A 20,621-nucleotide genomic window follows, 5' to 3' on the forward strand; every position below is an offset into this window, starting at 1 on the left:
AGGGCGGTATGGTGGCACAGGGCTGCGGTGTGTGCCACGTGGCACAACCGGCGTCGTGCTCGTTGCCGCCGCGGTGCGAGCGCTTTTTTTCTTCCGACGTTTTTTTGTGGTATGTTTCGAGTAGCGCGGCCCGCAGTCCACGCTGCGATGCGCGCGACGTCGGTGCGTGCACTGCACCAGCTTCCGCCGATGCCCGAGGCCCTGGCTGAGGGATGCGAGCCGTTTCTGTCGAAGCGCACGACGCACTTGCTGTGGACGCAGTGGCAGGCGGGTCTGCTGCAGCGTCTCAACGAAGAGGTCCGGGGCACGCCTCGCGCGACCGAGTCGGTGGTCGAGACGGTCATGAATGCGGCTCATGACCGCGACAGCATACTTGCGTTCAACTATGCATCGCTCGCGCTGAACACGAGCTTCTTTCTTTCGTGCCTCGTGCCGCACGCCGCTCAAAAGCAGCCGGCGTACCCGCAGCCCTCGACGCATATCGGCGCCGTGCCCACGCTGTTTGGCAAGACGCTCGCGACGGCCATCTCGGACCAATTTGGATCGCTGCCGCAGCTCAAGCTGGCCATGTCGTCGGCGGCCATGGGCATGGTCTCGAGTGGCTGGGTGTGGCTCGTCAAAGACGAGCACGGCCGTCTGGGCATCGTGCCGACGTACGGCGCCGGCACCGTGCTCGTGCAGCAGCGCCGCCAGTGCGGCCCTAAGGACCTCGTGACAGCCGTGCAGGACGGCGAGGCGCAGGCCGAGGCGCCGGCCGCCCCCGACGCACCCACGCGGCCTCCCCGCTTCGACGCCCTGTCGCGCGCCTCGGGAGCCGACGCGATCGGGCAGCATCTATACCCACTGCTGTGTGTGAGCATGTACGAACACGCATGGCTCGGCGACTATGGGTTCTGGGGCAAGGAGCGCTATATGACGCACTTTTGGGACTGCGTCAACTGGGAGCGCGTCGAGCGCCTGTGGGGCGACGATCGTACATAGCGAGCGCGGTGTAGATGTGGAGGTATGCACAGCCCAAGGCCGCCGTAGCGCCACATGTCGTCGCGGCTCGACACCATGTCGCGGCACCCTGTGGATGTGCCGCGGCGGTCTGATACGGTGACGCCGCGGCAGCGCAAGACGCCGTCGTTGCGTGTGCAGACACAGCTGCGTAGTCACTCCCATGATACCGAGAATACGGCATGGCGGCCGATGAGGAGTGGCACCAGGAGTCCTCGTAGTCCGAGTCGATTACGATCCGCCGCGCACGCAGCTCAGTCGCTGGTCAGTGTCATGGCGCGGTCGATGTCACCGACAGTGGCGTCGACGCTCATTGACGTGCCCACGACCATGTCGCCCGTGTCGATGGAGCCGGAGGAGATGCCGCATGAGCACACGATTTCCATGGACGTGGCAGAGCCGATCGTCGCGCCGCAGGCGCGTCACGGCGCCGTCTACCTCCGGCCGCGCAGTAGGCAGTCGCGCCGCATCCGGCGGCGCTCTGCATGGGCGCACGTCCAAGCTATCGCACGGCTTGTGGGTCATCCGCGCGAGTGCCTCGTGCTGGCCTTCCAGTATGTCTGCGCCCAATACACATACTGGGATCATGCCTTCCGCGATCCCGTCACAGACCAGCGCACCTGGTGGCCACCGTGGATGCAGTCGTACGCGCCGCTGCTCGTGTGGGTCGTGATCAGCCTGTCCAGCACGGTCCTGGTCATGCTCTTCCACACACCGCTCTTCCACGCGCTCGATCACATGTCGACGCTCCTTCGAGATCAGGGGCTGCTGGGCCGCATCCTGTTCGGCGCGCTCATCTTTGCGCTCACCTTCCCGCCCATGCCCCTCTACTCGACCATGATCGTCCTCTCGGGCTTTGCCTTTGGCATGTGGCAGGGCTTTGTCGTGAGCTATGTGGCCGCTCTCTCAGGCGCCGCTGCCGTATTTCTCCTAAGCCGCACGTACCTTCACACTTGGATGATGCGCGTGCTGGCGCATGCCGGCGGACTGCAGCGCGTGGTGCATGCGATCGAGCTGCGACCGCAGCTGCTCTTTCTCGTGCGACTGGCGCCGTACCCCTACAATCTTTTGAATATGCTCCTGGCGAGCTCGCATATCCTCACATTTCGCACCTACCTATCATGCACGGCCCTGGCCCTCCCCAAGCTGCTGGTGCACACGAGCATCGGTGCCTCGATTGAAAACTGGACCACCAACCGCGCATCGAACGACGCCTATACCGTGCGGCACATGGCCGGCCTCTGCGGCATGGTGCTGTGTGTCGGCATTTTCATCTACCTACACCATGTGACCAGCCGCGCCGTCAACGACAGTCTCGAGCACGGCAGTGGCGAAGAGTATGACATGGAGGACGACGTGGAGCCCAAGTCGCCCGGCACACCTGAACACTGCGATACCACGACATCCCACGCTCCTTCCTGGCTCGCAGAGTCGATCGAAGAGTTTGAACGAGCCGTAGAATAATTGTAGGTGAGCTACTATCTATGAGCCTTCATTGACACACGTCTGAGGCTGATAGCGAATGCAAACCCTATTTCTCTTCGCCACCATATTATCCGAAACGTGCATCGTACAGTCCCGGGGTAAGGAGGTGGCGGTCAACTGACCACGCACGCATCAATATGCCAACCTGGTTGCCACTACGGTCTGTGGTGGAAGAAGGAAAAAAAACGTGCGCGCTTTTTCTCCTCCACCATGCGCGCCGAATATATTATTGAGCACATGGAAGAGGACGAGCCCGAGGCTCCGGCGCACTTTCCGCCGTGGGCGCTCCTAGAGTACAGACACATGCTGTACCATGTAGGTGAGGGCACGACAGTCCACTTCACGGCGTTGTCGCGCGCATCGCTGGACGCACTGCACGAGGCGTTTCGGCAGCCCTTGCCGCCGCTGACGCAGAAGCCGGCGCGTTTTGAGCTGCATGCCGAATCCGTCACGACGCTGGCTCAGCAGCGTGGATGGGATCTGCAGCGTATCTGCTTGCTCGATCCAAAGGCGCCTCTGCCGCTCTCTGTCCGCGACGCTGGCCTACATGGATCGACCCCGGCGCCGTTCACGCACTTTTTGTTCGGGGGCATTCTCGGCGATGATCCGCCACGCGACCGCACGGCCTCGCTGCGTGAGCTTGGATTTCCAGGCCGCCACCTCGGCAGCGTGCAAATGTCGACAGACACGGCGCTGGGAGTGACCAAGCGCGTCGTCGAGGATGGACTGCGTCTCGGTCTCGACGAGCTGCGCGGCATGGACGGAGCGGACGGTGCATCCGACGGCTGCGGTGCGCTCTCCTTCGTCGACAGCCCGACACTCCAGTTTGGACGGGGCGAGTCGGTGGAACTGCCATACCGCTACCTCGTGGCGGACCCGACGACCTCGGAGCCGCTCATGGCACCCGGCATGCGGGATATCATATACCGTGATTTTGATCGCACATTTGACATCTAATTACGCAATAGGAAATCGAGGCCTTGGGACTGCAACTTGCGCTCAAACTGCTCGAGCCATCGCTGTAGCAACGGCACGGCCTGGGGGGCCGAGTCAGGCGCAAACGACGATAGATACGCAAATACATTTTGGGCGATTGGTATGGTAAGCTGTGCCGCTTGTGTGATGGTCGGTGGGCGCGTAAGAGCTTGTTCGGGCGGCTTGGCCAGGGTCTGCATCTGGCGCTCCACCTCGTCGAGGGTCTCGATACTGATGCCTAGCGTCGCGGTGCGCGGCTGCAGCTGATCGCGCTTAGGATCACGAATGCGGAAGATGGCAGAGGGTTTGGTGTTCTGCAGGCACCCAAGGAGCTGCCAAGTGGGTGGCGCTTCCGCTGGGTTGTCGCGAGGCCACATGAGGTGCACGGTGGCGCCGTATCCTTCGGGGAAGGCCTGCTCGCCCGTCATGAAGACGACTAGGTGGTTGATGTGGCTCGCCTCCTCTAGCTGAAAGACGGCATGCGTCGCATCGATCTGCTGTGGCGGGGGCAATGGCAGTCGGCCCGCCACGACACAAGAAAACATGGTCGGCGTGGGTGGGGTGGAGGCCGCGTCATCGGCTGCCATCATGTCGCTGTGCGTGGTGCGCAGCAGTGTGAATATTGATGAGACGTTCCAAGTCCCGCACATTGTGCGGCCGGGCGAGACGATCTCGTCGTCGGCTATGTGGTCACGTCCGGGCGGCAAAGGTGCGAACGTAGCGGCTGTCCTCGGCCTGGCGGGCGTGCGTGCGCGCATGCTGGGCGCGGTCGGGGAGGATGCCAAGTGGCCTATCCGCTGCCTCGAGGAGCGTCATGTCGATACGTCTTGTATGTACGTGTCGCCTGATGTGCCGACGGGGCGTGCGTTCATCCAGCTCTCGCAGGGGGATGGCGAAAACTCGATTGTCCTGCTCAAAGGAGCGAACTTTGCGCTCGATACGCCCTTGGATGATGTGCGACGATGGCTCTCGCCAGAGGTCACGCACCTGATCCTGCAAAATGAGATTCCTCTGGCGTCCACGATAGCGTATGTGCAGCACGCGCAGTCGCTGTCCATCTGCACCGTGTTGAATCCGAGCCCGATGCTCACGCCCGACGAGCTGCGTGCCTTTCCGTGGGCAGGTCTGCATGTGTTGATCGTGAATGAGGGCGAGAGCGCAGAGCTGCAGGCAGCGCTCGGCCCGGACGCCCGCACTCTCGCCGACGTGCCGTGCCTCGCGCCGATTCCGTGGCTCGTCGTGACGCGCGGAAGCCAAGGCTCGAGCGCCGGCGTGATCCTGGACGGCAAGCGCACGTGGATCGATGTGCCTGCGTCTCGCACGACGCACGTCGTGAACACGACCGGGGCAGGCGATACGTACACAGGCTACCTCGTGGCAGGGCTCATGACCACAGATCACTGGACGATCGATCGCGTGCGTGCTGTGCTGCAGCGCGCTAGCGTCGCCGCAGCGATGGCCGTCGAAGTCGATGGCGCGATGGACAGCATCCCTGCCGCCAGCGAGGTCGAGGCACGCTGCCGGTCTCTATAGCTTCCTCCACACGTACATGGATCGTCGGGTGCCAGGCAATGTGACGCCTCGGCGTGCTTCGCGGTTCTTTTTGCCGCGTGTGTCGCCGCCGTCGCCTACGCGGCAGCAGGAAGCGCGGCGCGCCACGATACCTCTCGCATTGCAAAAGCGGCGGAGTAAGTACCGCGCGTCCTCGGCGTATTTGAGCGCGTTTGCTTCAGGGGAGGATGCCTACTACGTTCTTGCCTCGGATCAAACGGCGCAAAGTGTCGCGAACCCCTTGTCGCTTGCCTTTCTGGAGCAGTATCTTGCCGTAGGCGACGACGAAGGGCGCGTGTCTATACTGGATACCCTGGAGCCCCACGCTAGCGCCCTGGCCTACTCGTCCGAACCGCTGGTGCATGGCTCCGTCTTTGCGCTCGAGTGGCACGATGACCTGCTCGCGATAGGAGGCAGCGACTGCACTGTGCGTTTGTGGGACGCGGAAAAACAGGCGGTCACGATCACCTGGGAAGGGCATGCAGGCAGCCCACGGGCCCTGGCTTGGAGTCCGGACGGCTACGTGACGAGCGGCGCACGCGATGGCGACGTGTACGTGTGGGATGCACGGACACCGGCGGCGGCTGTGCACATTCCGCGCGCGCATGCGAAGAAAAAGTCGGTGGCCGCCGTGACGGCGCTGGCGTACCTGCCGGGCGGCCAGACGTTCGCCTCGAGCAGCAGTGCGAATGCCGTTCTGCACGTGTGGGACTTGCGCATGACCAAGCGGCCCGTCGCGAAGACGGATGACGCGTCACGACGTGCGTCGTGGAATACGCGCTCGCATGGGATTTCGTCGCTGGCCGTCGCGGCGTCGCGGCATGCCATCTATGCTGCGTGCACGGACGGCTGTGTGTACGTCTTTGACGCCGGTGATGTGGCGCGGCCAGCGGTGCCTGGGGAGGCGAGTGCGCTGTACGAGGTGGAACAGTACCAAAACTCGTTGTATGCGCGTCTTGCGCTGTACGACGACTCGCTGCTAGCGCTAGGCTGCCACTTGGGCCATGTGGTGCTATGGGATGTGTCGACGCGCCTACGGCCGGACGTGGACTGCCACGGCTTTGTGCGTGGCGGAACGGTGCTGACGCGTCTGCACAATGCCGAGATCAACGATGTGAGCTGGACGTGCGGGCCGCATGGGCCGTACCTGGCGTCGGCCTGTGATGATCTTACGACGCGTTTGTGGACGTGAAGCCATCGCGCTCGATCTGGTCCTTGGTGCGTTGCAAGAGCGATGCAAAGTGGTCGTCGCCCGCGGGGATATGCACGACGCGGCGCGGCTTGTCCAGGAGGCCCTGCATTTCCGGCGGCAGGACGTGCGCGTCAAAGTACGATGCCATGTCGCGGTGGTCGGCGAACGACGACAGGACCGCGTCGGAAAACTTGGCGGGATGCGCGGTCGAGAGAATGACCTGCGGCGCCGTATTCGCACGTCGCCGCGCCGCCTCAAAGCCCACGGCCGTGTGGGGATCGACCAGGTACGATTGCTCGTCAAAGTAGCGGCGGATCGTGGCGCGTGTCTCGGCGTCTGACACGCGCTCGGCGCTAAAGTCTCGCCGCGCCAACTCCCACTGCGCTGGTGTGACGGCCATGGAGCCGTGCGTCTTGAGCGCCTGCATCCATGCCTGCACTTGGCGGCCGGCATCGGCGGCCCGATCCGAGGCCTCGGACGTATCATGCGCCAAGTGCCACAGCAGCCGCTCAAAGTTGCTCGATACCTGGATATCCATCGCGGGACTGAGCGTCGCAGCGACATGGCCGCCCTGCGCCTTTTCGTAGCGTCCCGTCGCCCAGAATCGCTGCAGAATGTCATTCTCGTTCGTGGCGACGACGAGTTGGGACATGGGCAGGCCCAGGCGCTTGGCATAGTAGCCGGCGAGGATGTCGCCAAAGTTGCCCGTCGGCACCACGACCTGCATGCGATCCGCGTCGTCCGTCTGCTTGCGCAGCGCAAAGTACGCCGCAAAGTAGTACGTGATCTGCGAGAGAATGCGGGCCCAGTTGATACTGTTGATCGCACCGAGATGGTGCTTGTCGTTAAAGGCCCTGTCGGCAAACAGCGTCTTGACAATGTCCTGGCAGTCGTCGAACGTGCCGTCGACAGCGAGATTGTGCACATTGTCGTCCAAAATGGTTGTCATCTGCGCCTCTTGGATCGGCGAGACACGGCCGCGTGGGTGCAGGATGAAGATGTGGATATGCGCCTTGGACCGCAGGCCGGCTATGGCCGCGCTGCCCGTATCGCCACTCGTGGCGCCGAGCACAGTGAGCGTGTGCGTGCCCTGGGCCTGGTTGCGACGCTCGAGTATGTACTCGAACAGGTTGCCGAGCAGCTGCAGCGCCACGTCCTTGAAAGCAAACGTCGGGCCGTGCCACAGCTCCAAGCACCATTCGCGGGGCGAGACCTGGTGCAGAGGCGCCACGTCGTCGTGACGGAACGTGGCATACGACTTGTTCATGAGCATGCGCAGATCGTCGGGCGGAATGCCGCCCTCTTCGGCCGTGGGCGGCACGAACAGCGACGCAATCCGGAACGCCAGCTCCGGGAACGGCAGCGTGGCCCACGCGTCCTGCCAGTCGGCTGGCAGCGCTGGTATCCTCTCCGGCACATAGAGACCGCCGTTCGGCGCAAGACCTTGCAGGACGGCCTCTTCAAACGTGAGGCGCTCGTCTCCGCCACGTGTGCTTAGGTACTTCATGGCGGTACGAGCAACGCGCAGCGTCTCCAGGTCGTTGGGCCCCGATAATGTCACGTGATATGATACGCACGCATCGACGTGGTGCGTCGCTGGCGCTTGGCATGGCACGACCGTCGGTGTGTGGCGGTGACGAGCCGCAAGCGCCGTTCCCCGTGTACCTCCGCGGCAGCGTAGAGCACGGATTCGGGCGCGGCAGCAAGCAGCTCAACTGCGCGACGGCCAACCTGCCCGTGCAGGCCATCGATGATCCTGTCAACGATGCTGAGCACCAGTTGGCCGATACAGGTGTGTACTTTGGGTACGCCCAGGTGCATTTTCACGACGCATCGCAGCGCCACGAAGACGAGCTGCGTGTGCATCCGATGGTCATGAGCGTAGGCCGCAATCCGCACTTCCAGGCTGAGCACAAGACCCTCGAAGTGCACATCCTGCACACGTACTCGGACGACTTTTACGGCGAGCACATGCGAGTGATCGTGCTGGGTTACATCCGTGCACAGCGCAAGTACGAGAGCCTGGAAGCTCTGATCCAGGACATTGAGCTCGATAAGCGCGTCGGTGAACAGTCGCTCCGCCGACCAGCCTATGAGGCGTATCGCCACCATACGTGGTTCGCTCCATAGTCTTTTTTATACCTGGGGATCTATATCGTACACTTGTTCATTCACGTCGTGCACAATGTCCGCATACGACATCCACGAAAGTCGCTTGCGGCCCGGCGACGGATGCATCGACGGCGAGGCGGACGGCACAGACAGGTGGCCTAGTCGTGACGACCCCGGCGACCGATCGTTCGCGACCATCGCATCGGCTATGCCATCGAGACTGTGTGAGAGCATCGCTGCACGTCCTTCGTGGATCACAGCGCCGTCGATGCTCAAACTCGGACTGTGTGTGACGCTCGGCGCGGCCGTCGGTGTGGGGGGACACGCTGACCGCCGCTGGCCGGCCGGACTCGATGGTATATTCTTCATCACGCTCGTCTGATCCGACTGCAGACGGCGATGCCCATAGGCACGCTGACGCCACGTCCCGTCATGCGATGCGCCACGAAGCATGTCCACACCGCTGGTCCGGTGCGATGCAGAGGGCGACGCGTAGGGAGAAGGCGGCGAGCGCGGCGACACGATTTCCAGCGTCGAGTCACTCACGATCGCGTCGGCGGCGTCGTCGAGGACGGGGGGCACGGCCATGTCGACGGCCTCCCGGGGCGTCCGCACATGCGGGCTGCCGAGCATCTGAATATTGCGCTCAAATATACTCGCTTCCGGCGAGAGCGGCGCCTGGTACGGAGGAGAGCGCGGAGAAAGCGACGCGCGCGCTCCGATGGGAAAGTAGGTAGACGATGCGTCGTCCGTTCGTGAGCTCTGAGAGCGGGACATGGACACGGGGCTCCATGCGGGCGCGAGCGGCGGCGCAAACAAGTGCACCACATTCGATGCACGCTCAGGATCGTCCGGCAGCTCATTCGCACTCACGAGTGAGGCGCTGGACGACGCTGCGCCATGGCCCGTGGGTATCGTGGCGCTGGGCGCAGCTAAAAGGCTGCTATCACGCGACGGTGATAAAGGCAGGTGCATCGAAGACGCTGGGCGCACAGGACTCTGGGGTATGGCTCTAGGCACCTGCGCCAGGTGGCCCTGCATACGTGCCTTGGCAGAAGACGGCCTTTCCGTCGGCTGCATGGCGGAAGGCGAACAAGCCAGCGGCTGTGTCAGGCACCTCTCCAGATGCTGACTAATCATAACGACACCGGTCCCCCGCGGCTCGCGCTCGCTCGCCTCGCAGACTCGGCCGCGCGGATGCTAGTAGCAAGACGCGGCGTGTGCCAAGCTGACGCGGCAGGCATGGGGGCGGGAGAGCGGTCCGTGTCGCCCTCCAGACACGGTGCCTGCTCGACATAGCGCGCTTCATGCCCACATTCGCAGCCGATGACGCGGTCGTGCGCGTAGCGCTCCCCAGCTTGTCACACGCTGGCGCGTACCATCCAAGCGCGCTGTGCCGTCGCAGCCTAGGCCCTGCAGGTGCGCACGCACGTCGTCCTCAGAGGGTGCCTGGGGCGTAAGTCACGTGATGTAGAAGGCACCCGCTTCGTCCGCGCTCGTGGCGTCGTCAGCGTCGTCAATCATGTCTGGTGCCTCGACTCGTTTGTATGTGGGCCGACTTGCGCCTGATACGACGCGTGATGACGTTGCTGATTTGTTCAATCGTGTAGGACCGATTGTCGACGTGCGTGTGCTGAATGGATTCGGGTTCATCGAATTCGAGGACGTCCGCGATGCCGAGTATGCCGTGCGCGATTTTGACGGCACCATGTTCATGGGCGACCGCATTATCGTGCAATTCGCCAAGCAGTCGACGCGTCGTGAGCGCGATTTTGAGCGTGGACCGCGCGATGGATACGCGCCGCGAGGCCGGCGCGATGGACCGCCGCGTCCACCGCCGCGTCGTGGACCGCGTCGCGGCCAGTACCGCGTGATTGTGTTTAATCTGCCGCCAGGTACGAGCTGGCAAGACTTGAAAGATGTGGGCCGCGAGCATGGCCACGTCACGTTTGCGGAAATCAATCCCAGCTACCCTGACGAGGGTGCCCTAGAGTTTGAGACGAGGGACGACTATGAACGTGCCTTGGCGCGCATTGAAGGCACAGACCTGCGTGGCACTCTACTGCGTGCAGAACCGGCGGCCGATGCCCCGCCACCACCGCGTGAGCGCAGTCCCGTGCGGCGTTACCGCGACGACTACCGCGACGACTACCGCGACGAGCGTCCGCCACCGCCTATGCGCGACGACGACCAGCGCGATCGCTGGGACGACGCTCGTCATAAGGAGGAGCGCGGCGATGCGCCCCGCGATGAGAGGGAAGATCGTTACGAGCAGGCTGACCGCCATGAGGCGCCTCGTGACGATGCGCCCGCGAACGAGAGTGAGGCTCGCCACGAGCGAGAGCATGAGGAGCAAGCCCGCGAGGAAGAGGCGCCTCGCGATGAGGCGCCTCGCGAGACGCCTCGCGACGCTCCTGAGGACAGCGCAGAAAAGCCAGAGGCCCGATCGGACCCCGCGCCCACCGCCGAGTCGTAGCAAAATAGCCCCGAGGCTCCTTGTCCGTCACGTGATAATCGAGGCGGTCGAACGTGAGGCGATGCGTCGCCTCTGGGACAGCGCGTCGATGTCAGGGATGATGCCGGCACTGAGTGCGCCGCAGGGTGCACCGGGGCCGTATCAAAGCAGCCGCACCTGGGTATGTGGCACGAGCTCAGCTCCGGTGCGACTGCAGGCGCGGATTGCACCCGGTCAAGCGCAGTACTCGACGTATGCAAGTCGGATGCGTGCGGGCACGTCGACGTTGATGCAGCCGATTCAGCGGAGTGCGCGTGATCCAGAAACGTTGCTTGGATCGCGAACGTCGCGCCATGTTTACTATGCGGAAGACGAGGACGATGAGGACGATGAGGACGATGCCGAGGAGCCAGACGAGGACGACTTGGATGATGATGACGACGAATACAATGATGCAGGGTCGGACGACGAGGAGTACGGCGTGCAGCACCGGCCTAAGCGGAGACGCGGAGAGACACGGTCGCGAAGCCCTGTCGATCCTGAGGCTGAGGCGGAGCTTCTCCCGCCGGGGCAGCAGCTGGGCAGGCCCGTGCCGAGCCATCGTCTCGTTGTGCGCCCGGCCAAGCGCACGCCCCATACCTATTTCACCGAGCGGCAGCTCGAGCAGCAGGGAGACAGCACGGAGGTGCTTGTCCCGATCCGCATCGAATTCCATACCGAGACACATCGCATTAAGGACGTGTTTCTGTGGAATCTGCACGAGCAGCTCATCTCGCCATACCAATTTGCCCACATCTTTTTGCAGGATCTCGAGCTTCCGATGCAGCCATATGCCACACAGATCGAGAGTCTTATCATTCAGCAGCTGTCGGACGCTATGAGTGCTCTGGACAGCGCGGGCGACGGTCACGAGCGCCTCATTCACCTCAAGACGGTGGCACGCGATCGCGAGCGCAAGCGCCTCGAGATTGAGGCGGAGCAGCGGCGTCGCGCAGCCCAGCCCATGGTGCTTGACAGTGCGACGAGCATGCCGCGCAAGCGGGGCCGCCCACGCAAGTATCCTCTGCCCGAGCCGCCGGCCGAGGCGTGGGAGGCGCCGCCGCCGGCGCCCATACCGCCTGAGCCCATCTATGTGCCGCCGTCAGAGGCGGACGAGGCCAAAGCGACCGACAAGACGCGGATTCACGACACACTGGCCAAGGTGGATGCGGAAGATGACTTGCGCGTGATGGTGGAATACGAGGTGCAAATGGCTCGGTACATGCTGCGTGACCGTTTGGAATGGGATCTATGCTCCACACTGACCCCGGAAACGTTTGCGCAGACGCTGGTGCGTGACTTGGGCCTGCCCCTGGAGGGAGGCATGCTCATTTCGCATGCGCTGCATGAGCAGCTGCTGCATCACCGCCGTGCGGCCATGGAATTGGGGCTGTTTGGCACGGGCAAAATGTACAAGTGCACGATGGACGAGCTGCTGCAGATTGAGGAGGCGGAAGCGGCGGGTCCCCCGCAGGAAGCGGACGAATGGAGTGAGGATGCCGTTGTGGCGATGTCAATGCGCGATGATCAGGCGCCGCCGCATACGCGGAGCCGGCGTATGGCGGCGGCGGCCGTGCAAGCCTCGGCGCTGGCCTCGTCGGCGGGCACGGGCACGTTGCCTTTTCTGGTGCCTGACACTACCTTGCCGCTGCCAGTTCGGCGCAGGCAGGCGCTTGCTACGCTACATGATCTACTTGCGATGGGGCCGCGTCCGCTGGAGGGTGCATGGCGCGACTATGCGGACACGCTGGACTTTGGGCCCGTGCTCGAGTACCTGAGCGAGGCGGAGGTGGAGAAGATGGAGGAAGTGGATTTGCGGGCCACGCGACGCAACCGCCGCGACGCGCAGCGCCTCGGCCGCGGACGACGATAGTGGAGGTACATAATCACGTGAATTGTAGTTCTCATGCTGCACGTGCGGGTTGGAAGGGCTTGTTGGAAGCGGTCGTCGCGGACAGAGCGTTTCTCTATCCATACTTGTTCAGCATGGCTGTCGGCAAGAACAAGAAGCTCTCGAAGGGTAAGGGCAATAGGAAGCGCGCTGTCGACCCCTTCACGCGTAAGGAGTGGTACGACATCAAGGCGCCTGTCTTCTTCGAGAACCGTAATGTCGGCAAGACGATTGTGAACCGCTCGCAGGGTCTGAGTATGTACCGCGTGGAAAGACTGACGCTTTGCAGAGAACTCGGCAGACGCTCTTCGTGGCCGTATCCTTGAGCAGTCGCTGGCTGACCTCAACAAGGATGACGAGCAGGCCTTCCGCAAGTTTAAGCTGCGTGTGGATGAGGTGCAGGGCCGCAACTGTCTGACCAACTTTTACGGTATGGACTTTACGCAGGACAAGGTCCGTTCGCTTGTGCGCAAGTGGCAGTCGCTGATTGAGGCGCACCAGGACATCAAGACGACGGATGGATACCTGCTCCGTGTGTTTGCCATTGGTTTCACGCGCCGCCGTGCCAACCAGGTGAAGAAGACGACGTACGCCAAGTCGTCGCAGATCCGTGCCATCCGCAAGAAGATGTTTGAGGTGATGCAGCGCGAGTCGTCGTCGTGCGACCTGCGCGAGTTTGTGGCCAAGCTCATTCCCGAGGTCATGGGCCGCGAGATTGAGAAGAGCACGCAGGGCATCTACCCGCTCAAGGACGTGTTTATCCGCAAGGTCAAGGTGCTCAAGCGCCCCAAGTTTGACACCAACAAGCTCTTTGAACTGCACGGCGGTGCGTCGGTGGTGGGTGCTGAGGACGTCGGCACCAAGATCAAGAGCGGTGAATTTAAGGAGCCTGTGCCCCAGGCCTCGGTCTAAAAAGAGTCCTTGACTCGATGTGGTATAGCAGCCACCCTCCATAGGCTGTGAGGCGGCGTTGCCTTGCACGTATAACATATTTGACGAACGCGTGGAGGCTTTTTCTCGTAGCTACTACGATGGCCCGCGGCGCCCAGAAGCGTGTGTCGCATGCGAATGCGCGGGCGGTCGCTACGCTGCAGTATGGCTTTGTTGTCGCGAATACGGCGTTTGTGTGCGGTACATGGCTGTGGCCGCCACGCGCGTGGTGGTGGACGTGGGTGATGTATGGCGTGACGGAGCTTGTGGCGGTGGGGCTGGCGTGGCAGCTGCTGGGCATAGCACGCGCCGGCGACGATCTGGCGCAGGCGGGCATGACAGCCTACATGTTTGACGTCGTGTACCTGACGTGGTTCGTGCATGTCGGCACGGCTCTGGTGTCGGCGCGCCTGTGGTGGACGTATGCGGTCATTCCAGCCTACCTCCTGTACCTGGCCTACAAGAACGTGCTGCCCTATGTGTGGCCCCAGGCGCATGCGGCGGCGGCGCCACAGCGACGCGCTACCCGGAGGTAGATGGCTGCTGCGAGCCTGGTGCCTGCTTCTTCTTGCGCTGCATGGCGAGGCGATTCGCCAGCTGCAAGAGCTCGAGCTGCCCGGCCGTGAGCTTGACGGTGCCCTGTCCACCAGCCTGCTGCTTCTTGAGGAGGGCAATGAGGCCGGCGGCCTCGGGATGAGCGGCGAGGGCTGAGAGAGCCGAGAGGGGATCGCTCTTGTCCTTGGGTATATGAGCCTCGCGCGGCGTGTCGGGCACGGGAATGCGAGGGACTTTGGGGGGCTCGAGGCGCTGGTCGTACGCGCTCGGCGACTTGGCTGGTGGTGGTGGCGGCGGCGTCGGGGCCTTGGCCTTGCGCATTTTGGCCTTGAGATGCGTCACGAGGTACGACTGGAGCACCTGGAGTGCCTGTTGGGCGCCCAGTCCTTCGATGTGCCGTAGCTGGTCCTGCGATAGGTGACCGAACACGCTCGGACTGAGGTAGAGCTTGCCCTGATGGTGGGCGATCGGCGGTGTTTCGAGGAGCGACTCGAGCGAGCCGGGGGCTTTGGGCGCTGCCGTCGCATCCGTCGGCGGCACACCGACCACGAGGGGAATGCGGGGCATGGAGGACGTGGATGGGGTGACGGGTGTCGCGGGCGTCGCGGGCGCGGCAGGCGCTGCGGGGGCCGCGGGGGCCGCTGGCTTGGTATCGGTGCGTGTGGGCGCAGAGGAGGGAGGGGTATCAGTCGCAGGCGGCTCGGCCTGCGGCGGCTGTGCCTTGGCCAGGTCGCTCGTGGCGAGCGTGTAAAAGATGCCCTTGCCTGGCTCGTCGCTGCGGCGAGGCACCTTGCAGAACTCGCGGCTCGTGCCGATGGTGTGACGGATCGAGCTCTGCCAGTCGCGGCCGGTCTTGCGTCCGTTTTGGCTGAACCATGGATACGTGTTTTGCAGCCATTCATACACTTCCTGTAGCGTGAGTTTGTGGCCCTTTTTCGCACAGGATTCGGACGACAGGGCATTGGTGATGAGCTGCACGTTCGATAAGTCGGGCTTTTGGAAGGGCAGCGGCGTATCAGGCGCTTCTTCCTTGATGCGCTTCGACACGTCATCGTCCTCTGACTCGTGCGGGCGCTTGGGCAGCTGCGCCCGCGGCTTGAGCACCAACTTGGGTGGCTTGGCGGGCGGACTCGCGTCGGAGAGGTCCGACGAGAGCGGCGCGCCCTCTTCTTCGTCCTCTACGCCCTCTTCGTCCTCCTCTTCTTCTTCGTCCATCGAGGAAGGCGGAGGCGGGAGCACAAAGTAGAATACACGCTCGGCAATTTGGATCTTGATCCGTGGGCCGAGGGGCACGACGCCGTTCATACCGACCCACACATCGTCTACAAAGGCGCCATTGCGGCCGAGCACTTCGAGCATGAACTGGCCCTCCAATTTAGGCGCGTCGGCGGGTGGCGGCGCGACGGAGCCGCGCAGCACCTGCGCCGAGTAAAAGATGCGCGCATGCATCCGAGAGATCGACTTGAGTGGGCCGAGATCCACGTCGACGTCGCGCGGCACGCTCCACGACGTGCCGACGGGCGAAGGCGGTGGTCCCTGTGGTCTCCGGCCGATCGTGACGGGCAGCGTCTGGATATAGTACGAAAAGCCGGGGAACTCGAGCTTGGCGTACGCGCGGATCGGCCCGTCCTGCGGAGGCAGGGGCGGCGTCGGCGCCGTTGAGGTGGGAGCCGATGCTGGCGCTGGCGTGGATCCCGCCTCTGTCCATGACGCGGAGCGTGACATGGGCATGGACGATGACGAGGCATGCACACGTTGCTGCACCGACATGGCCTGGTGGCCGACGACGAGGCGTCCCTGGTGGGTCTGGGACGAGGGCCGCGTGTGTGTTGGGGAATTATGTCACTACGGACCTGTGCTGCTTTTTGCGCTTGTGGTACTTTCGCTGGCGAATCTTGTCGATGCGCGCTTGAAGCACGCTGACGCCGGCGCGCGGGTGCCATGACTGCTTGATGAGCCACTCGAGGCGCTGGCTCATGAGTCGGCGTGCGATCTCGCGGTTCTGCTGGCGGCTGCGTGTGTGCTGGCAGGTGACGCGTGTGTGGGTAGGTATATGCACAAGCTCGACGTTCGTAGACAGCTTGTTGATGGCCTGGCCGCCTGGTCCGGAGCCGCGAATGAAGCGCTCTTGCAAGTCGCGCTCGTCGAGGATGATCGGCCGTTTCTTCGAGCCGTCGGTAGCAAACGCGTAGTGGCCCGCCGAGAACCAGGCCGGGACGGTGCCCGCGGGCACAGCAGGTGCGGCTGTCTCGTCCCGGACACTCTCCGTGCGCGTCGGCGTGGGCGTCTCTGGCGCATCGAGTCGTAGGGCGCTGCGTGAGTCGCGGGTACTTACAAGCCTGCCTCGTCTTCGAGCCATCGGATCGTATCGTCCAGCCCCTCGTCGAACGAGGCCCACTCATACCGATCCAGGCACTCGCCCGCTGCATCTTCGCGCTCGTGCTCGATGCGATGCACCTCGTACCACGGCACGCCATGCTCGGCGTGCCAGGCCAGCTCAGGCTGCGTCCACGCCACACGCACCGGGAACTGCGCCTCGAACGTAAACTCCGGCAGCGCCGACGGAAAGAGGCTAGGATACCGCTGCGTAGCGCGCTGCATCGAGATCGGCGGATCGACGAGTTGGAGCGCCGTGAGCGGGAACGACGAGGCGTAGGCCTCCGCTACGACGCACGCCGCGCCACGCGCGATCAGAGCAGGGGGGAACGGCGGCGGCGGACCGCCCTGTGGCGGCTTGGCCAGCGTCGCAGACATCTCGCGCTCCATCGCCGCGAGCACAGACGTGCCTGGCGGCACCTCCGGCGCCAGGTCCAGCAGCATCACAGAAAAGCCTCGGGTGGCGAGAGGCTCGAGCCACGGCTTGTACAGCTCACGAGCCGGGGGCGTGCCGGACCACGCTGGCGCAGCCACGAACAAGAGCGGCGTCGGTACTTCGCGCACGCAGTCGGCGGCCGCAGCGCGGTACGCGAGCGTCGAGAGGCGCCGAAGGCTCGGACGCCACGCGGCTCGCCTCATGGTTGTGGAGACGCAACATATGAGGGAGGCGGACAGGCGGCATGCCCTCTTCTGCTTTGGCGTGCTGAGGGCGGCGCTGGGCTTGTGTGCGATGCCGGGCGATGACGAGCTGCCGGACGAGTGCGTGCGGCTGTTTGTGTCGTGGCACTTGGTCACGGACGGCGCGCGTCATTTGCGTGGGTGTATCGGGACGTTCGAGCCGCAGCCGCTCGCACAGGGCCTGCGTGCCTACGCGATCCGGTCGGCATGCCACGACAAGCGCTTTCCGCCGATCTGCGCAGCTGAGCTGGAGCGTCTGGCGTGCACGGTGAGCCTCCTGACGCCCATGGAGGTGTGTGCAGACTGGCTGGACTGGGATCTGGGCGTGCATGGCGTGTACGTCCGCCTGGAGGGCGGAGCGAGCGCGACGTTCCTGCCAGAGGTCGCACCGGCGCAGGGCTGGACGAAGGCCGAGACGATCGAGCGCGTGATCCGCAAGGCCGGGTGGACGGCGCCCATTACAGACACCGTGCTGCGGCACGCGACGCTCCTGCGGTACACGTCCACGCATGCGACGGTGACGTACGATGAATACATGCTATACACTAGGTAGGCGCTGCGTAGCCGAACAGGTGATGGATCGAGGGTCGTGACGCCAGCGATCGCTCCTCGGGCGCCGCGTCGGGCTCGGGAAAGAGGCTCGTGTCCGAGCGCGGGAGGCCGGGCGACGGCGCCGTCGGTGACGCGTCCGTGGGTTGTAGGATGGAAAAGAGCTCGTTCTCGCGCTTTGGGGGACCGTACGACTGGAATGGGTCGGGCATGTGGGCCATGAGCGACTCGAGCACTGGGTCTTGGACGGCTTTGGACGAGAGTCGATCGGCCATATCGACCTGGGCGCGGACGAGAAGCAGGACATTTTGGGCGACGAGGTCCCAGGTATGCTCCTCGTTCTGCAGCACGTCCATATAGTGCTGCGCCTTGGTATCTTCCATCTCATTCACCTTGTCCTGCAACTCGGTGAGCATCGTGCGAAAGCTCTGCAGATCGCGGGCGTGCCGAGAGCCGCTCTTGTGGTACTGCGCCTCGATACTCTTCAGCACACGCTTGTGCTCCTCCATCGACACCTCGTGCGACTGCTGCCGCTCCTGGACCGACTGGCGGTACGCGTCCAAGTGGCTCAGGAGGGGAATCGAACACTCTTTCCAAATCGTGTCGCATAGAATCTGCTCATAGTTCGACTTGAGGTAGTGCAGACCACCGGCCGCCTGCAAAGACGCGCCGGACGCGTGCGCGCCCTTGAGCGTCGAGCAGTCCTGCAACGCAGCGGCTAGGTCCGCCGACGCCTCCGACATGTGCGACATGGCCGCCGTGTACGCCTTGGTAGCGTCAAGCAGGCGCTTGTAGGACTCCAGCGATGCACTCACATCCGCTCGGCGGATATACAAGGTGGGCCGCGTGCCTGACGTGCCCACCGACGGGGCATACACGTCCGACGACGAGCCTGCCACCACCGGGTCCATCGTGGGCGCCAGGCAAAGGTGGAGGGGCGGTGGTCGACGCCCACGTGGGTTTCCACGCCCCCGGCGGTCGCTGTGCCCGAGGCGTGGGGCGCGAGTGTTTTTCTGACCCACACGGCATGGTACGTGTGCTGCGCGCTGATACCTGGGCAGGCGGATTCAGAAATCAAGGAGGCTTTTTCGCTGTTTGACAAGAAGGGATCAGGCACGATTCTGAGTGAGAATCTCGGCGACCTGCTGCGTGCGCTCGGCCAGAACCCGACGCAGGCCGAGGTGGCGAGCCTCGCGTCGAATGCTCCCGCGGAGAGTACGTGTGTGGTGCTAATGCGGCAGTCGATTTCCCTACATTCACCAACATCTTGAACCGGCCCAACGGATTCAAGCCAGCGGGCACGCCGGAGGAGTTTATCCGCGGATTCCAGGTGTTTGACAAGGACGGCACAGGCCACATTGGCGTCGGCGAGCTGCGCTACGTCCTCACGAGCCTGGGCGAGAAGCTCTCGGACGAAGAAGTCGACGAGCTCCTCAAAGGCGTCACGGTCGGAGAGTACGTGCCACGCGCTCACACACAGGGATGGCAACATCAACTACGAGGCCTTTGTGCGCCAAATTCTCTCGCAGTAAGGTAGCGACTATCATGCGACGATGGAGCAAACGTATGCATTTTGGGGTGTATAGGAGAGGGCATGCCTCTCTATCTACATGGCAGCCTGGACTGCTCATGCCGAGCGGCCGCGCATCTAGTCACTGTTACGAGCTGGTCTGTTAGAGATGGCGCCATACGTACTGTACACGAGCTGGCCGTTGTGGTGGATCACAGGCTTGATCTGGCCCTCACGCTCAAAGTGGCGGATCGCCAGGCGAGCCAGCGAGCCGTTGATCTTCAAACGGTCGATGAGCACACTGGGCGTGATCATCTTGAACGTGGGCACTTCCTTGATCACACGCTCGTACAGCACCTTGTCGAGGTACACGGCGTTCTGGGCCTTGTCCTTGACCTTGCCCTTGGACCACTTCTTCTTCTTGCCCGTCTTGGAGGCCGCAGCCGCGATGGCAGACTTCTTAGGAGGCATCCTGTCTACGACGTCGTTGAGACGAAAGGCGCAGGCCGCGGCCCCAGCGCTTCGTACTGCGCAAAACTAGGTCTTGGGAAATATACACGTGATCTCTCGGCCGAACTATAGAACGAGGCGATACCCAGCGCCCCAGACGTAGGCGGCGAACAGCAGCAGACTAAACACGCAGGCCGTGAGGTCCAAGCGCACAATCGCCAGGAACCACAGGGTACCGACCGCCGGTGCACGTGCCATGGCACGCTGGAACGAAGCCTGCGTGGGTGTGAGTCCTACATGTCTGGCGCCTCACACGTACCTGATTCACCAAGTAAGCCATGTAGCATCCTGCCACAGTGCCTAGCACAAACATGACGGCCTGTGTGAGCCAGCGTCGCTTTTCTCGTAGGTCTGGCACGTCAGTGATAGGCACACGTACTCCATGCGATCAGTAGGATGAGAGCTAAGGGTCAGTCGACAGCGCACGTACGGGGTATACGGGATAGGAGGGTGCGGATCTCGTCCAGCACCGTCGTCTCATGGTTGTATTGCTTCTGAACGAGAAGATTCAGCAGCTCAAAAGCGAAAACGAAGGGGATGCTCCACGACACGAGATCGAGTACAAACGCCACCGAGTCAGGGAGTTTGGCGTCTTCCACCTCCTCATACAGCCACTGCGCCGTGTCTTCCTCGAGCATGGGGCCATCGTCTTCGTCGTCTGAATCGTGCCACGCCGGAGCGTCGTCCCCCTCGGTTGTGAGCTGAGCACCTCTTCGCCGCAGCATGTCCTCTTTTACTCGAAGCAAAGAGACACTATCTTCATCGACTTCCTCGATCACGGCCATGTTGTCAACGCTGTGCGTGTCCGCGTCGT

At 63.3% G+C, this 20,621-nt stretch overlaps 20 protein-coding genes across 20 annotated transcripts; 12 read left to right on the plus strand and 8 right to left on the minus strand.

The window, feature by feature from the left end:
• Positions 1 to 111: 111 nt before the first annotated feature.
• MRET_3697 (superoxide dismutase, Fe-Mn family) lies at positions 112 to 981 on the plus strand (the record flags this gene model as incomplete). Its single annotated transcript, XM_027630324.1, has 1 exon — positions 112 to 981. The coding sequence occupies one exon, from the start codon at positions 112 to 114 to the stop codon at positions 979 to 981; it is 870 nt and encodes a 289-aa protein (XP_027486028.1).
• Positions 982 to 1,056: 75 nt separating this feature from the next.
• Positions 1,057 to 2,463, plus strand: MRET_3698 (SNARE associated golgi protein; the record flags this gene model as incomplete). The annotated part of the gene is made up of 1 exon (XM_027630325.1): positions 1,057 to 2,463. The coding sequence occupies one exon, from the start codon at positions 1,057 to 1,059 to the stop codon at positions 2,461 to 2,463; it is 1,407 nt and encodes a 468-aa protein (XP_027485832.1).
• A 231-nt stretch (positions 2,464 to 2,694) lies between these two features.
• On the plus strand, positions 2,695 to 3,441 carry MRET_3699 (DUF431 domain protein; the record flags this gene model as incomplete). The annotated part of the gene is made up of 1 exon (XM_027630326.1): positions 2,695 to 3,441. One exon carries the CDS (start codon positions 2,695 to 2,697, stop codon positions 3,439 to 3,441), a length of 747 nt encoding a protein of 248 aa, XP_027485831.1.
• Positions 3,438 to 4,004, minus strand: MRET_3700 (DUF775 domain protein; the record flags this gene model as incomplete). The annotated part of the gene is made up of 1 exon (XM_027630327.1): positions 3,438 to 4,004. The coding sequence occupies one exon, from the start codon at positions 4,002 to 4,004 to the stop codon at positions 3,438 to 3,440; it is 567 nt and encodes a 188-aa protein (XP_027486042.1).
• Positions 4,005 to 4,047: 43 nt separating this feature from the next.
• Positions 4,048 to 4,992, plus strand: MRET_3701 (ribokinase; the record flags this gene model as incomplete). Its single annotated transcript, XM_027630328.1, has 1 exon — positions 4,048 to 4,992. The coding sequence occupies one exon, from the start codon at positions 4,048 to 4,050 to the stop codon at positions 4,990 to 4,992; it is 945 nt and encodes a 314-aa protein (XP_027486041.1).
• Positions 4,993 to 5,008: 16 nt separating this feature from the next.
• MRET_3702 (general repressor of transcription) lies at positions 5,009 to 6,202 on the plus strand (the record flags this gene model as incomplete). The annotated part of the gene is made up of 1 exon (XM_027630329.1): positions 5,009 to 6,202. One exon carries the CDS (start codon positions 5,009 to 5,011, stop codon positions 6,200 to 6,202), a length of 1,194 nt encoding a protein of 397 aa, XP_027486040.1.
• MRET_3703 (threonine synthase) lies at positions 6,180 to 7,709 on the minus strand (the record flags this gene model as incomplete). The annotated part of the gene is made up of 1 exon (XM_027630330.1): positions 6,180 to 7,709. The coding sequence occupies one exon, from the start codon at positions 7,707 to 7,709 to the stop codon at positions 6,180 to 6,182; it is 1,530 nt and encodes a 509-aa protein (XP_027485820.1).
• A 101-nt stretch (positions 7,710 to 7,810) lies between these two features.
• On the plus strand, positions 7,811 to 8,332 carry MRET_3704 (riboflavin kinase; the record flags this gene model as incomplete). The annotated part of the gene is made up of 1 exon (XM_027630331.1): positions 7,811 to 8,332. The coding sequence occupies one exon, from the start codon at positions 7,811 to 7,813 to the stop codon at positions 8,330 to 8,332; it is 522 nt and encodes a 173-aa protein (XP_027485817.1).
• A 6-nt stretch (positions 8,333 to 8,338) lies between these two features.
• MRET_3705 (uncharacterized protein) lies at positions 8,339 to 9,394 on the minus strand (the record flags this gene model as incomplete). The annotated part of the gene is made up of 1 exon (XM_027630332.1): positions 8,339 to 9,394. The coding sequence occupies one exon, from the start codon at positions 9,392 to 9,394 to the stop codon at positions 8,339 to 8,341; it is 1,056 nt and encodes a 351-aa protein (XP_027486039.1).
• A 442-nt stretch (positions 9,395 to 9,836) lies between these two features.
• Positions 9,837 to 10,790, plus strand: MRET_3706 (RNA-binding protein; the record flags this gene model as incomplete). Its single annotated transcript, XM_027630333.1, has 1 exon — positions 9,837 to 10,790. One exon carries the CDS (start codon positions 9,837 to 9,839, stop codon positions 10,788 to 10,790), a length of 954 nt encoding a protein of 317 aa, XP_027486038.1.
• Positions 10,791 to 10,887: 97 nt separating this feature from the next.
• Positions 10,888 to 12,681, plus strand: MRET_3707 (chromatin structure-remodeling complex subunit SFH1; the record flags this gene model as incomplete). Its single annotated transcript, XM_027630334.1, has 1 exon — positions 10,888 to 12,681. One exon carries the CDS (start codon positions 10,888 to 10,890, stop codon positions 12,679 to 12,681), a length of 1,794 nt encoding a protein of 597 aa, XP_027486037.1.
• Positions 12,682 to 12,794: 113 nt separating this feature from the next.
• MRET_3708 (small subunit ribosomal protein S3Ae) lies at positions 12,795 to 13,611 on the plus strand (the record flags this gene model as incomplete). Its single annotated transcript, XM_027630335.1, has 2 exons — positions 12,795 to 12,954; positions 12,989 to 13,611. The coding sequence occupies 2 exons, from the start codon at positions 12,795 to 12,797 to the stop codon at positions 13,609 to 13,611; spliced, it is 783 nt and encodes a 260-aa protein (XP_027486036.1).
• Positions 13,612 to 13,730: 119 nt separating this feature from the next.
• MRET_3709 (protein of unknown function (DUF788)) lies at positions 13,731 to 14,165 on the plus strand (the record flags this gene model as incomplete). The annotated part of the gene is made up of 1 exon (XM_027630336.1): positions 13,731 to 14,165. One exon carries the CDS (start codon positions 13,731 to 13,733, stop codon positions 14,163 to 14,165), a length of 435 nt encoding a protein of 144 aa, XP_027486035.1.
• On the minus strand, positions 14,152 to 15,954 carry MRET_3710 (transcription factor; the record flags this gene model as incomplete). Its single annotated transcript, XM_027630337.1, has 1 exon — positions 14,152 to 15,954. One exon carries the CDS (start codon positions 15,952 to 15,954, stop codon positions 14,152 to 14,154), a length of 1,803 nt encoding a protein of 600 aa, XP_027485936.1.
• A 67-nt stretch (positions 15,955 to 16,021) lies between these two features.
• Positions 16,022 to 17,199, minus strand: MRET_3711 (RF-1 domain protein; the record flags this gene model as incomplete). Its single annotated transcript, XM_027630338.1, has 2 exons — positions 16,022 to 16,496; positions 16,520 to 17,199. The coding sequence occupies 2 exons, from the start codon at positions 17,197 to 17,199 to the stop codon at positions 16,022 to 16,024; spliced, it is 1,155 nt and encodes a 384-aa protein (XP_027486070.1).
• Positions 17,200 to 17,218: 19 nt separating this feature from the next.
• MRET_3712 (AMMECR1 family protein) lies at positions 17,219 to 17,791 on the plus strand (the record flags this gene model as incomplete). Its single annotated transcript, XM_027630339.1, has 1 exon — positions 17,219 to 17,791. One exon carries the CDS (start codon positions 17,219 to 17,221, stop codon positions 17,789 to 17,791), a length of 573 nt encoding a protein of 190 aa, XP_027486071.1.
• Positions 17,784 to 18,698, minus strand: MRET_3713 (phospholipid-binding protein that interacts with both Ypt7p and Vps33p; the record flags this gene model as incomplete). Its single annotated transcript, XM_027630340.1, has 1 exon — positions 17,784 to 18,698. The coding sequence occupies one exon, from the start codon at positions 18,696 to 18,698 to the stop codon at positions 17,784 to 17,786; it is 915 nt and encodes a 304-aa protein (XP_027486072.1).
• Positions 18,699 to 18,814: 116 nt separating this feature from the next.
• On the plus strand, positions 18,815 to 19,319 carry MRET_3714 (myosin regulatory light chain cdc4; the record flags this gene model as incomplete). Its single annotated transcript, XM_027630341.1, has 4 exons — positions 18,815 to 18,817; positions 18,849 to 19,002; positions 19,029 to 19,242; positions 19,268 to 19,319. 4 exons carry the CDS (start codon positions 18,815 to 18,817, stop codon positions 19,317 to 19,319), a joined length of 423 nt encoding a protein of 140 aa, XP_027486073.1.
• Positions 19,320 to 19,435: 116 nt separating this feature from the next.
• MRET_3715 (small subunit ribosomal protein S25e) lies at positions 19,436 to 19,768 on the minus strand (the record flags this gene model as incomplete). The annotated part of the gene is made up of 2 exons (XM_027630342.1): positions 19,436 to 19,452; positions 19,483 to 19,768. The coding sequence occupies 2 exons, from the start codon at positions 19,766 to 19,768 to the stop codon at positions 19,436 to 19,438; spliced, it is 303 nt and encodes a 100-aa protein (XP_027486074.1).
• A 105-nt stretch (positions 19,769 to 19,873) lies between these two features.
• Positions 19,874 to 20,592, minus strand: MRET_3716 (40S ribosomal protein S25; the record flags this gene model as incomplete). Its single annotated transcript, XM_027630343.1, has 4 exons — positions 19,874 to 20,023; positions 20,067 to 20,158; positions 20,187 to 20,210; positions 20,238 to 20,592. 4 exons carry the CDS (start codon positions 20,590 to 20,592, stop codon positions 19,874 to 19,876), a joined length of 621 nt encoding a protein of 206 aa, XP_027486075.1.
• Between the last annotated feature and the right edge of the window lie 29 nt (positions 20,593 to 20,621).

The sequence above is a fragment of the Malassezia restricta genome, chromosome VI, assembly GCF_003290485.1.
Source record: "Malassezia restricta chromosome VI, complete sequence".
Taxonomy (NCBI): domain Eukaryota; kingdom Fungi; phylum Basidiomycota; class Malasseziomycetes; order Malasseziales; family Malasseziaceae; genus Malassezia; species Malassezia restricta.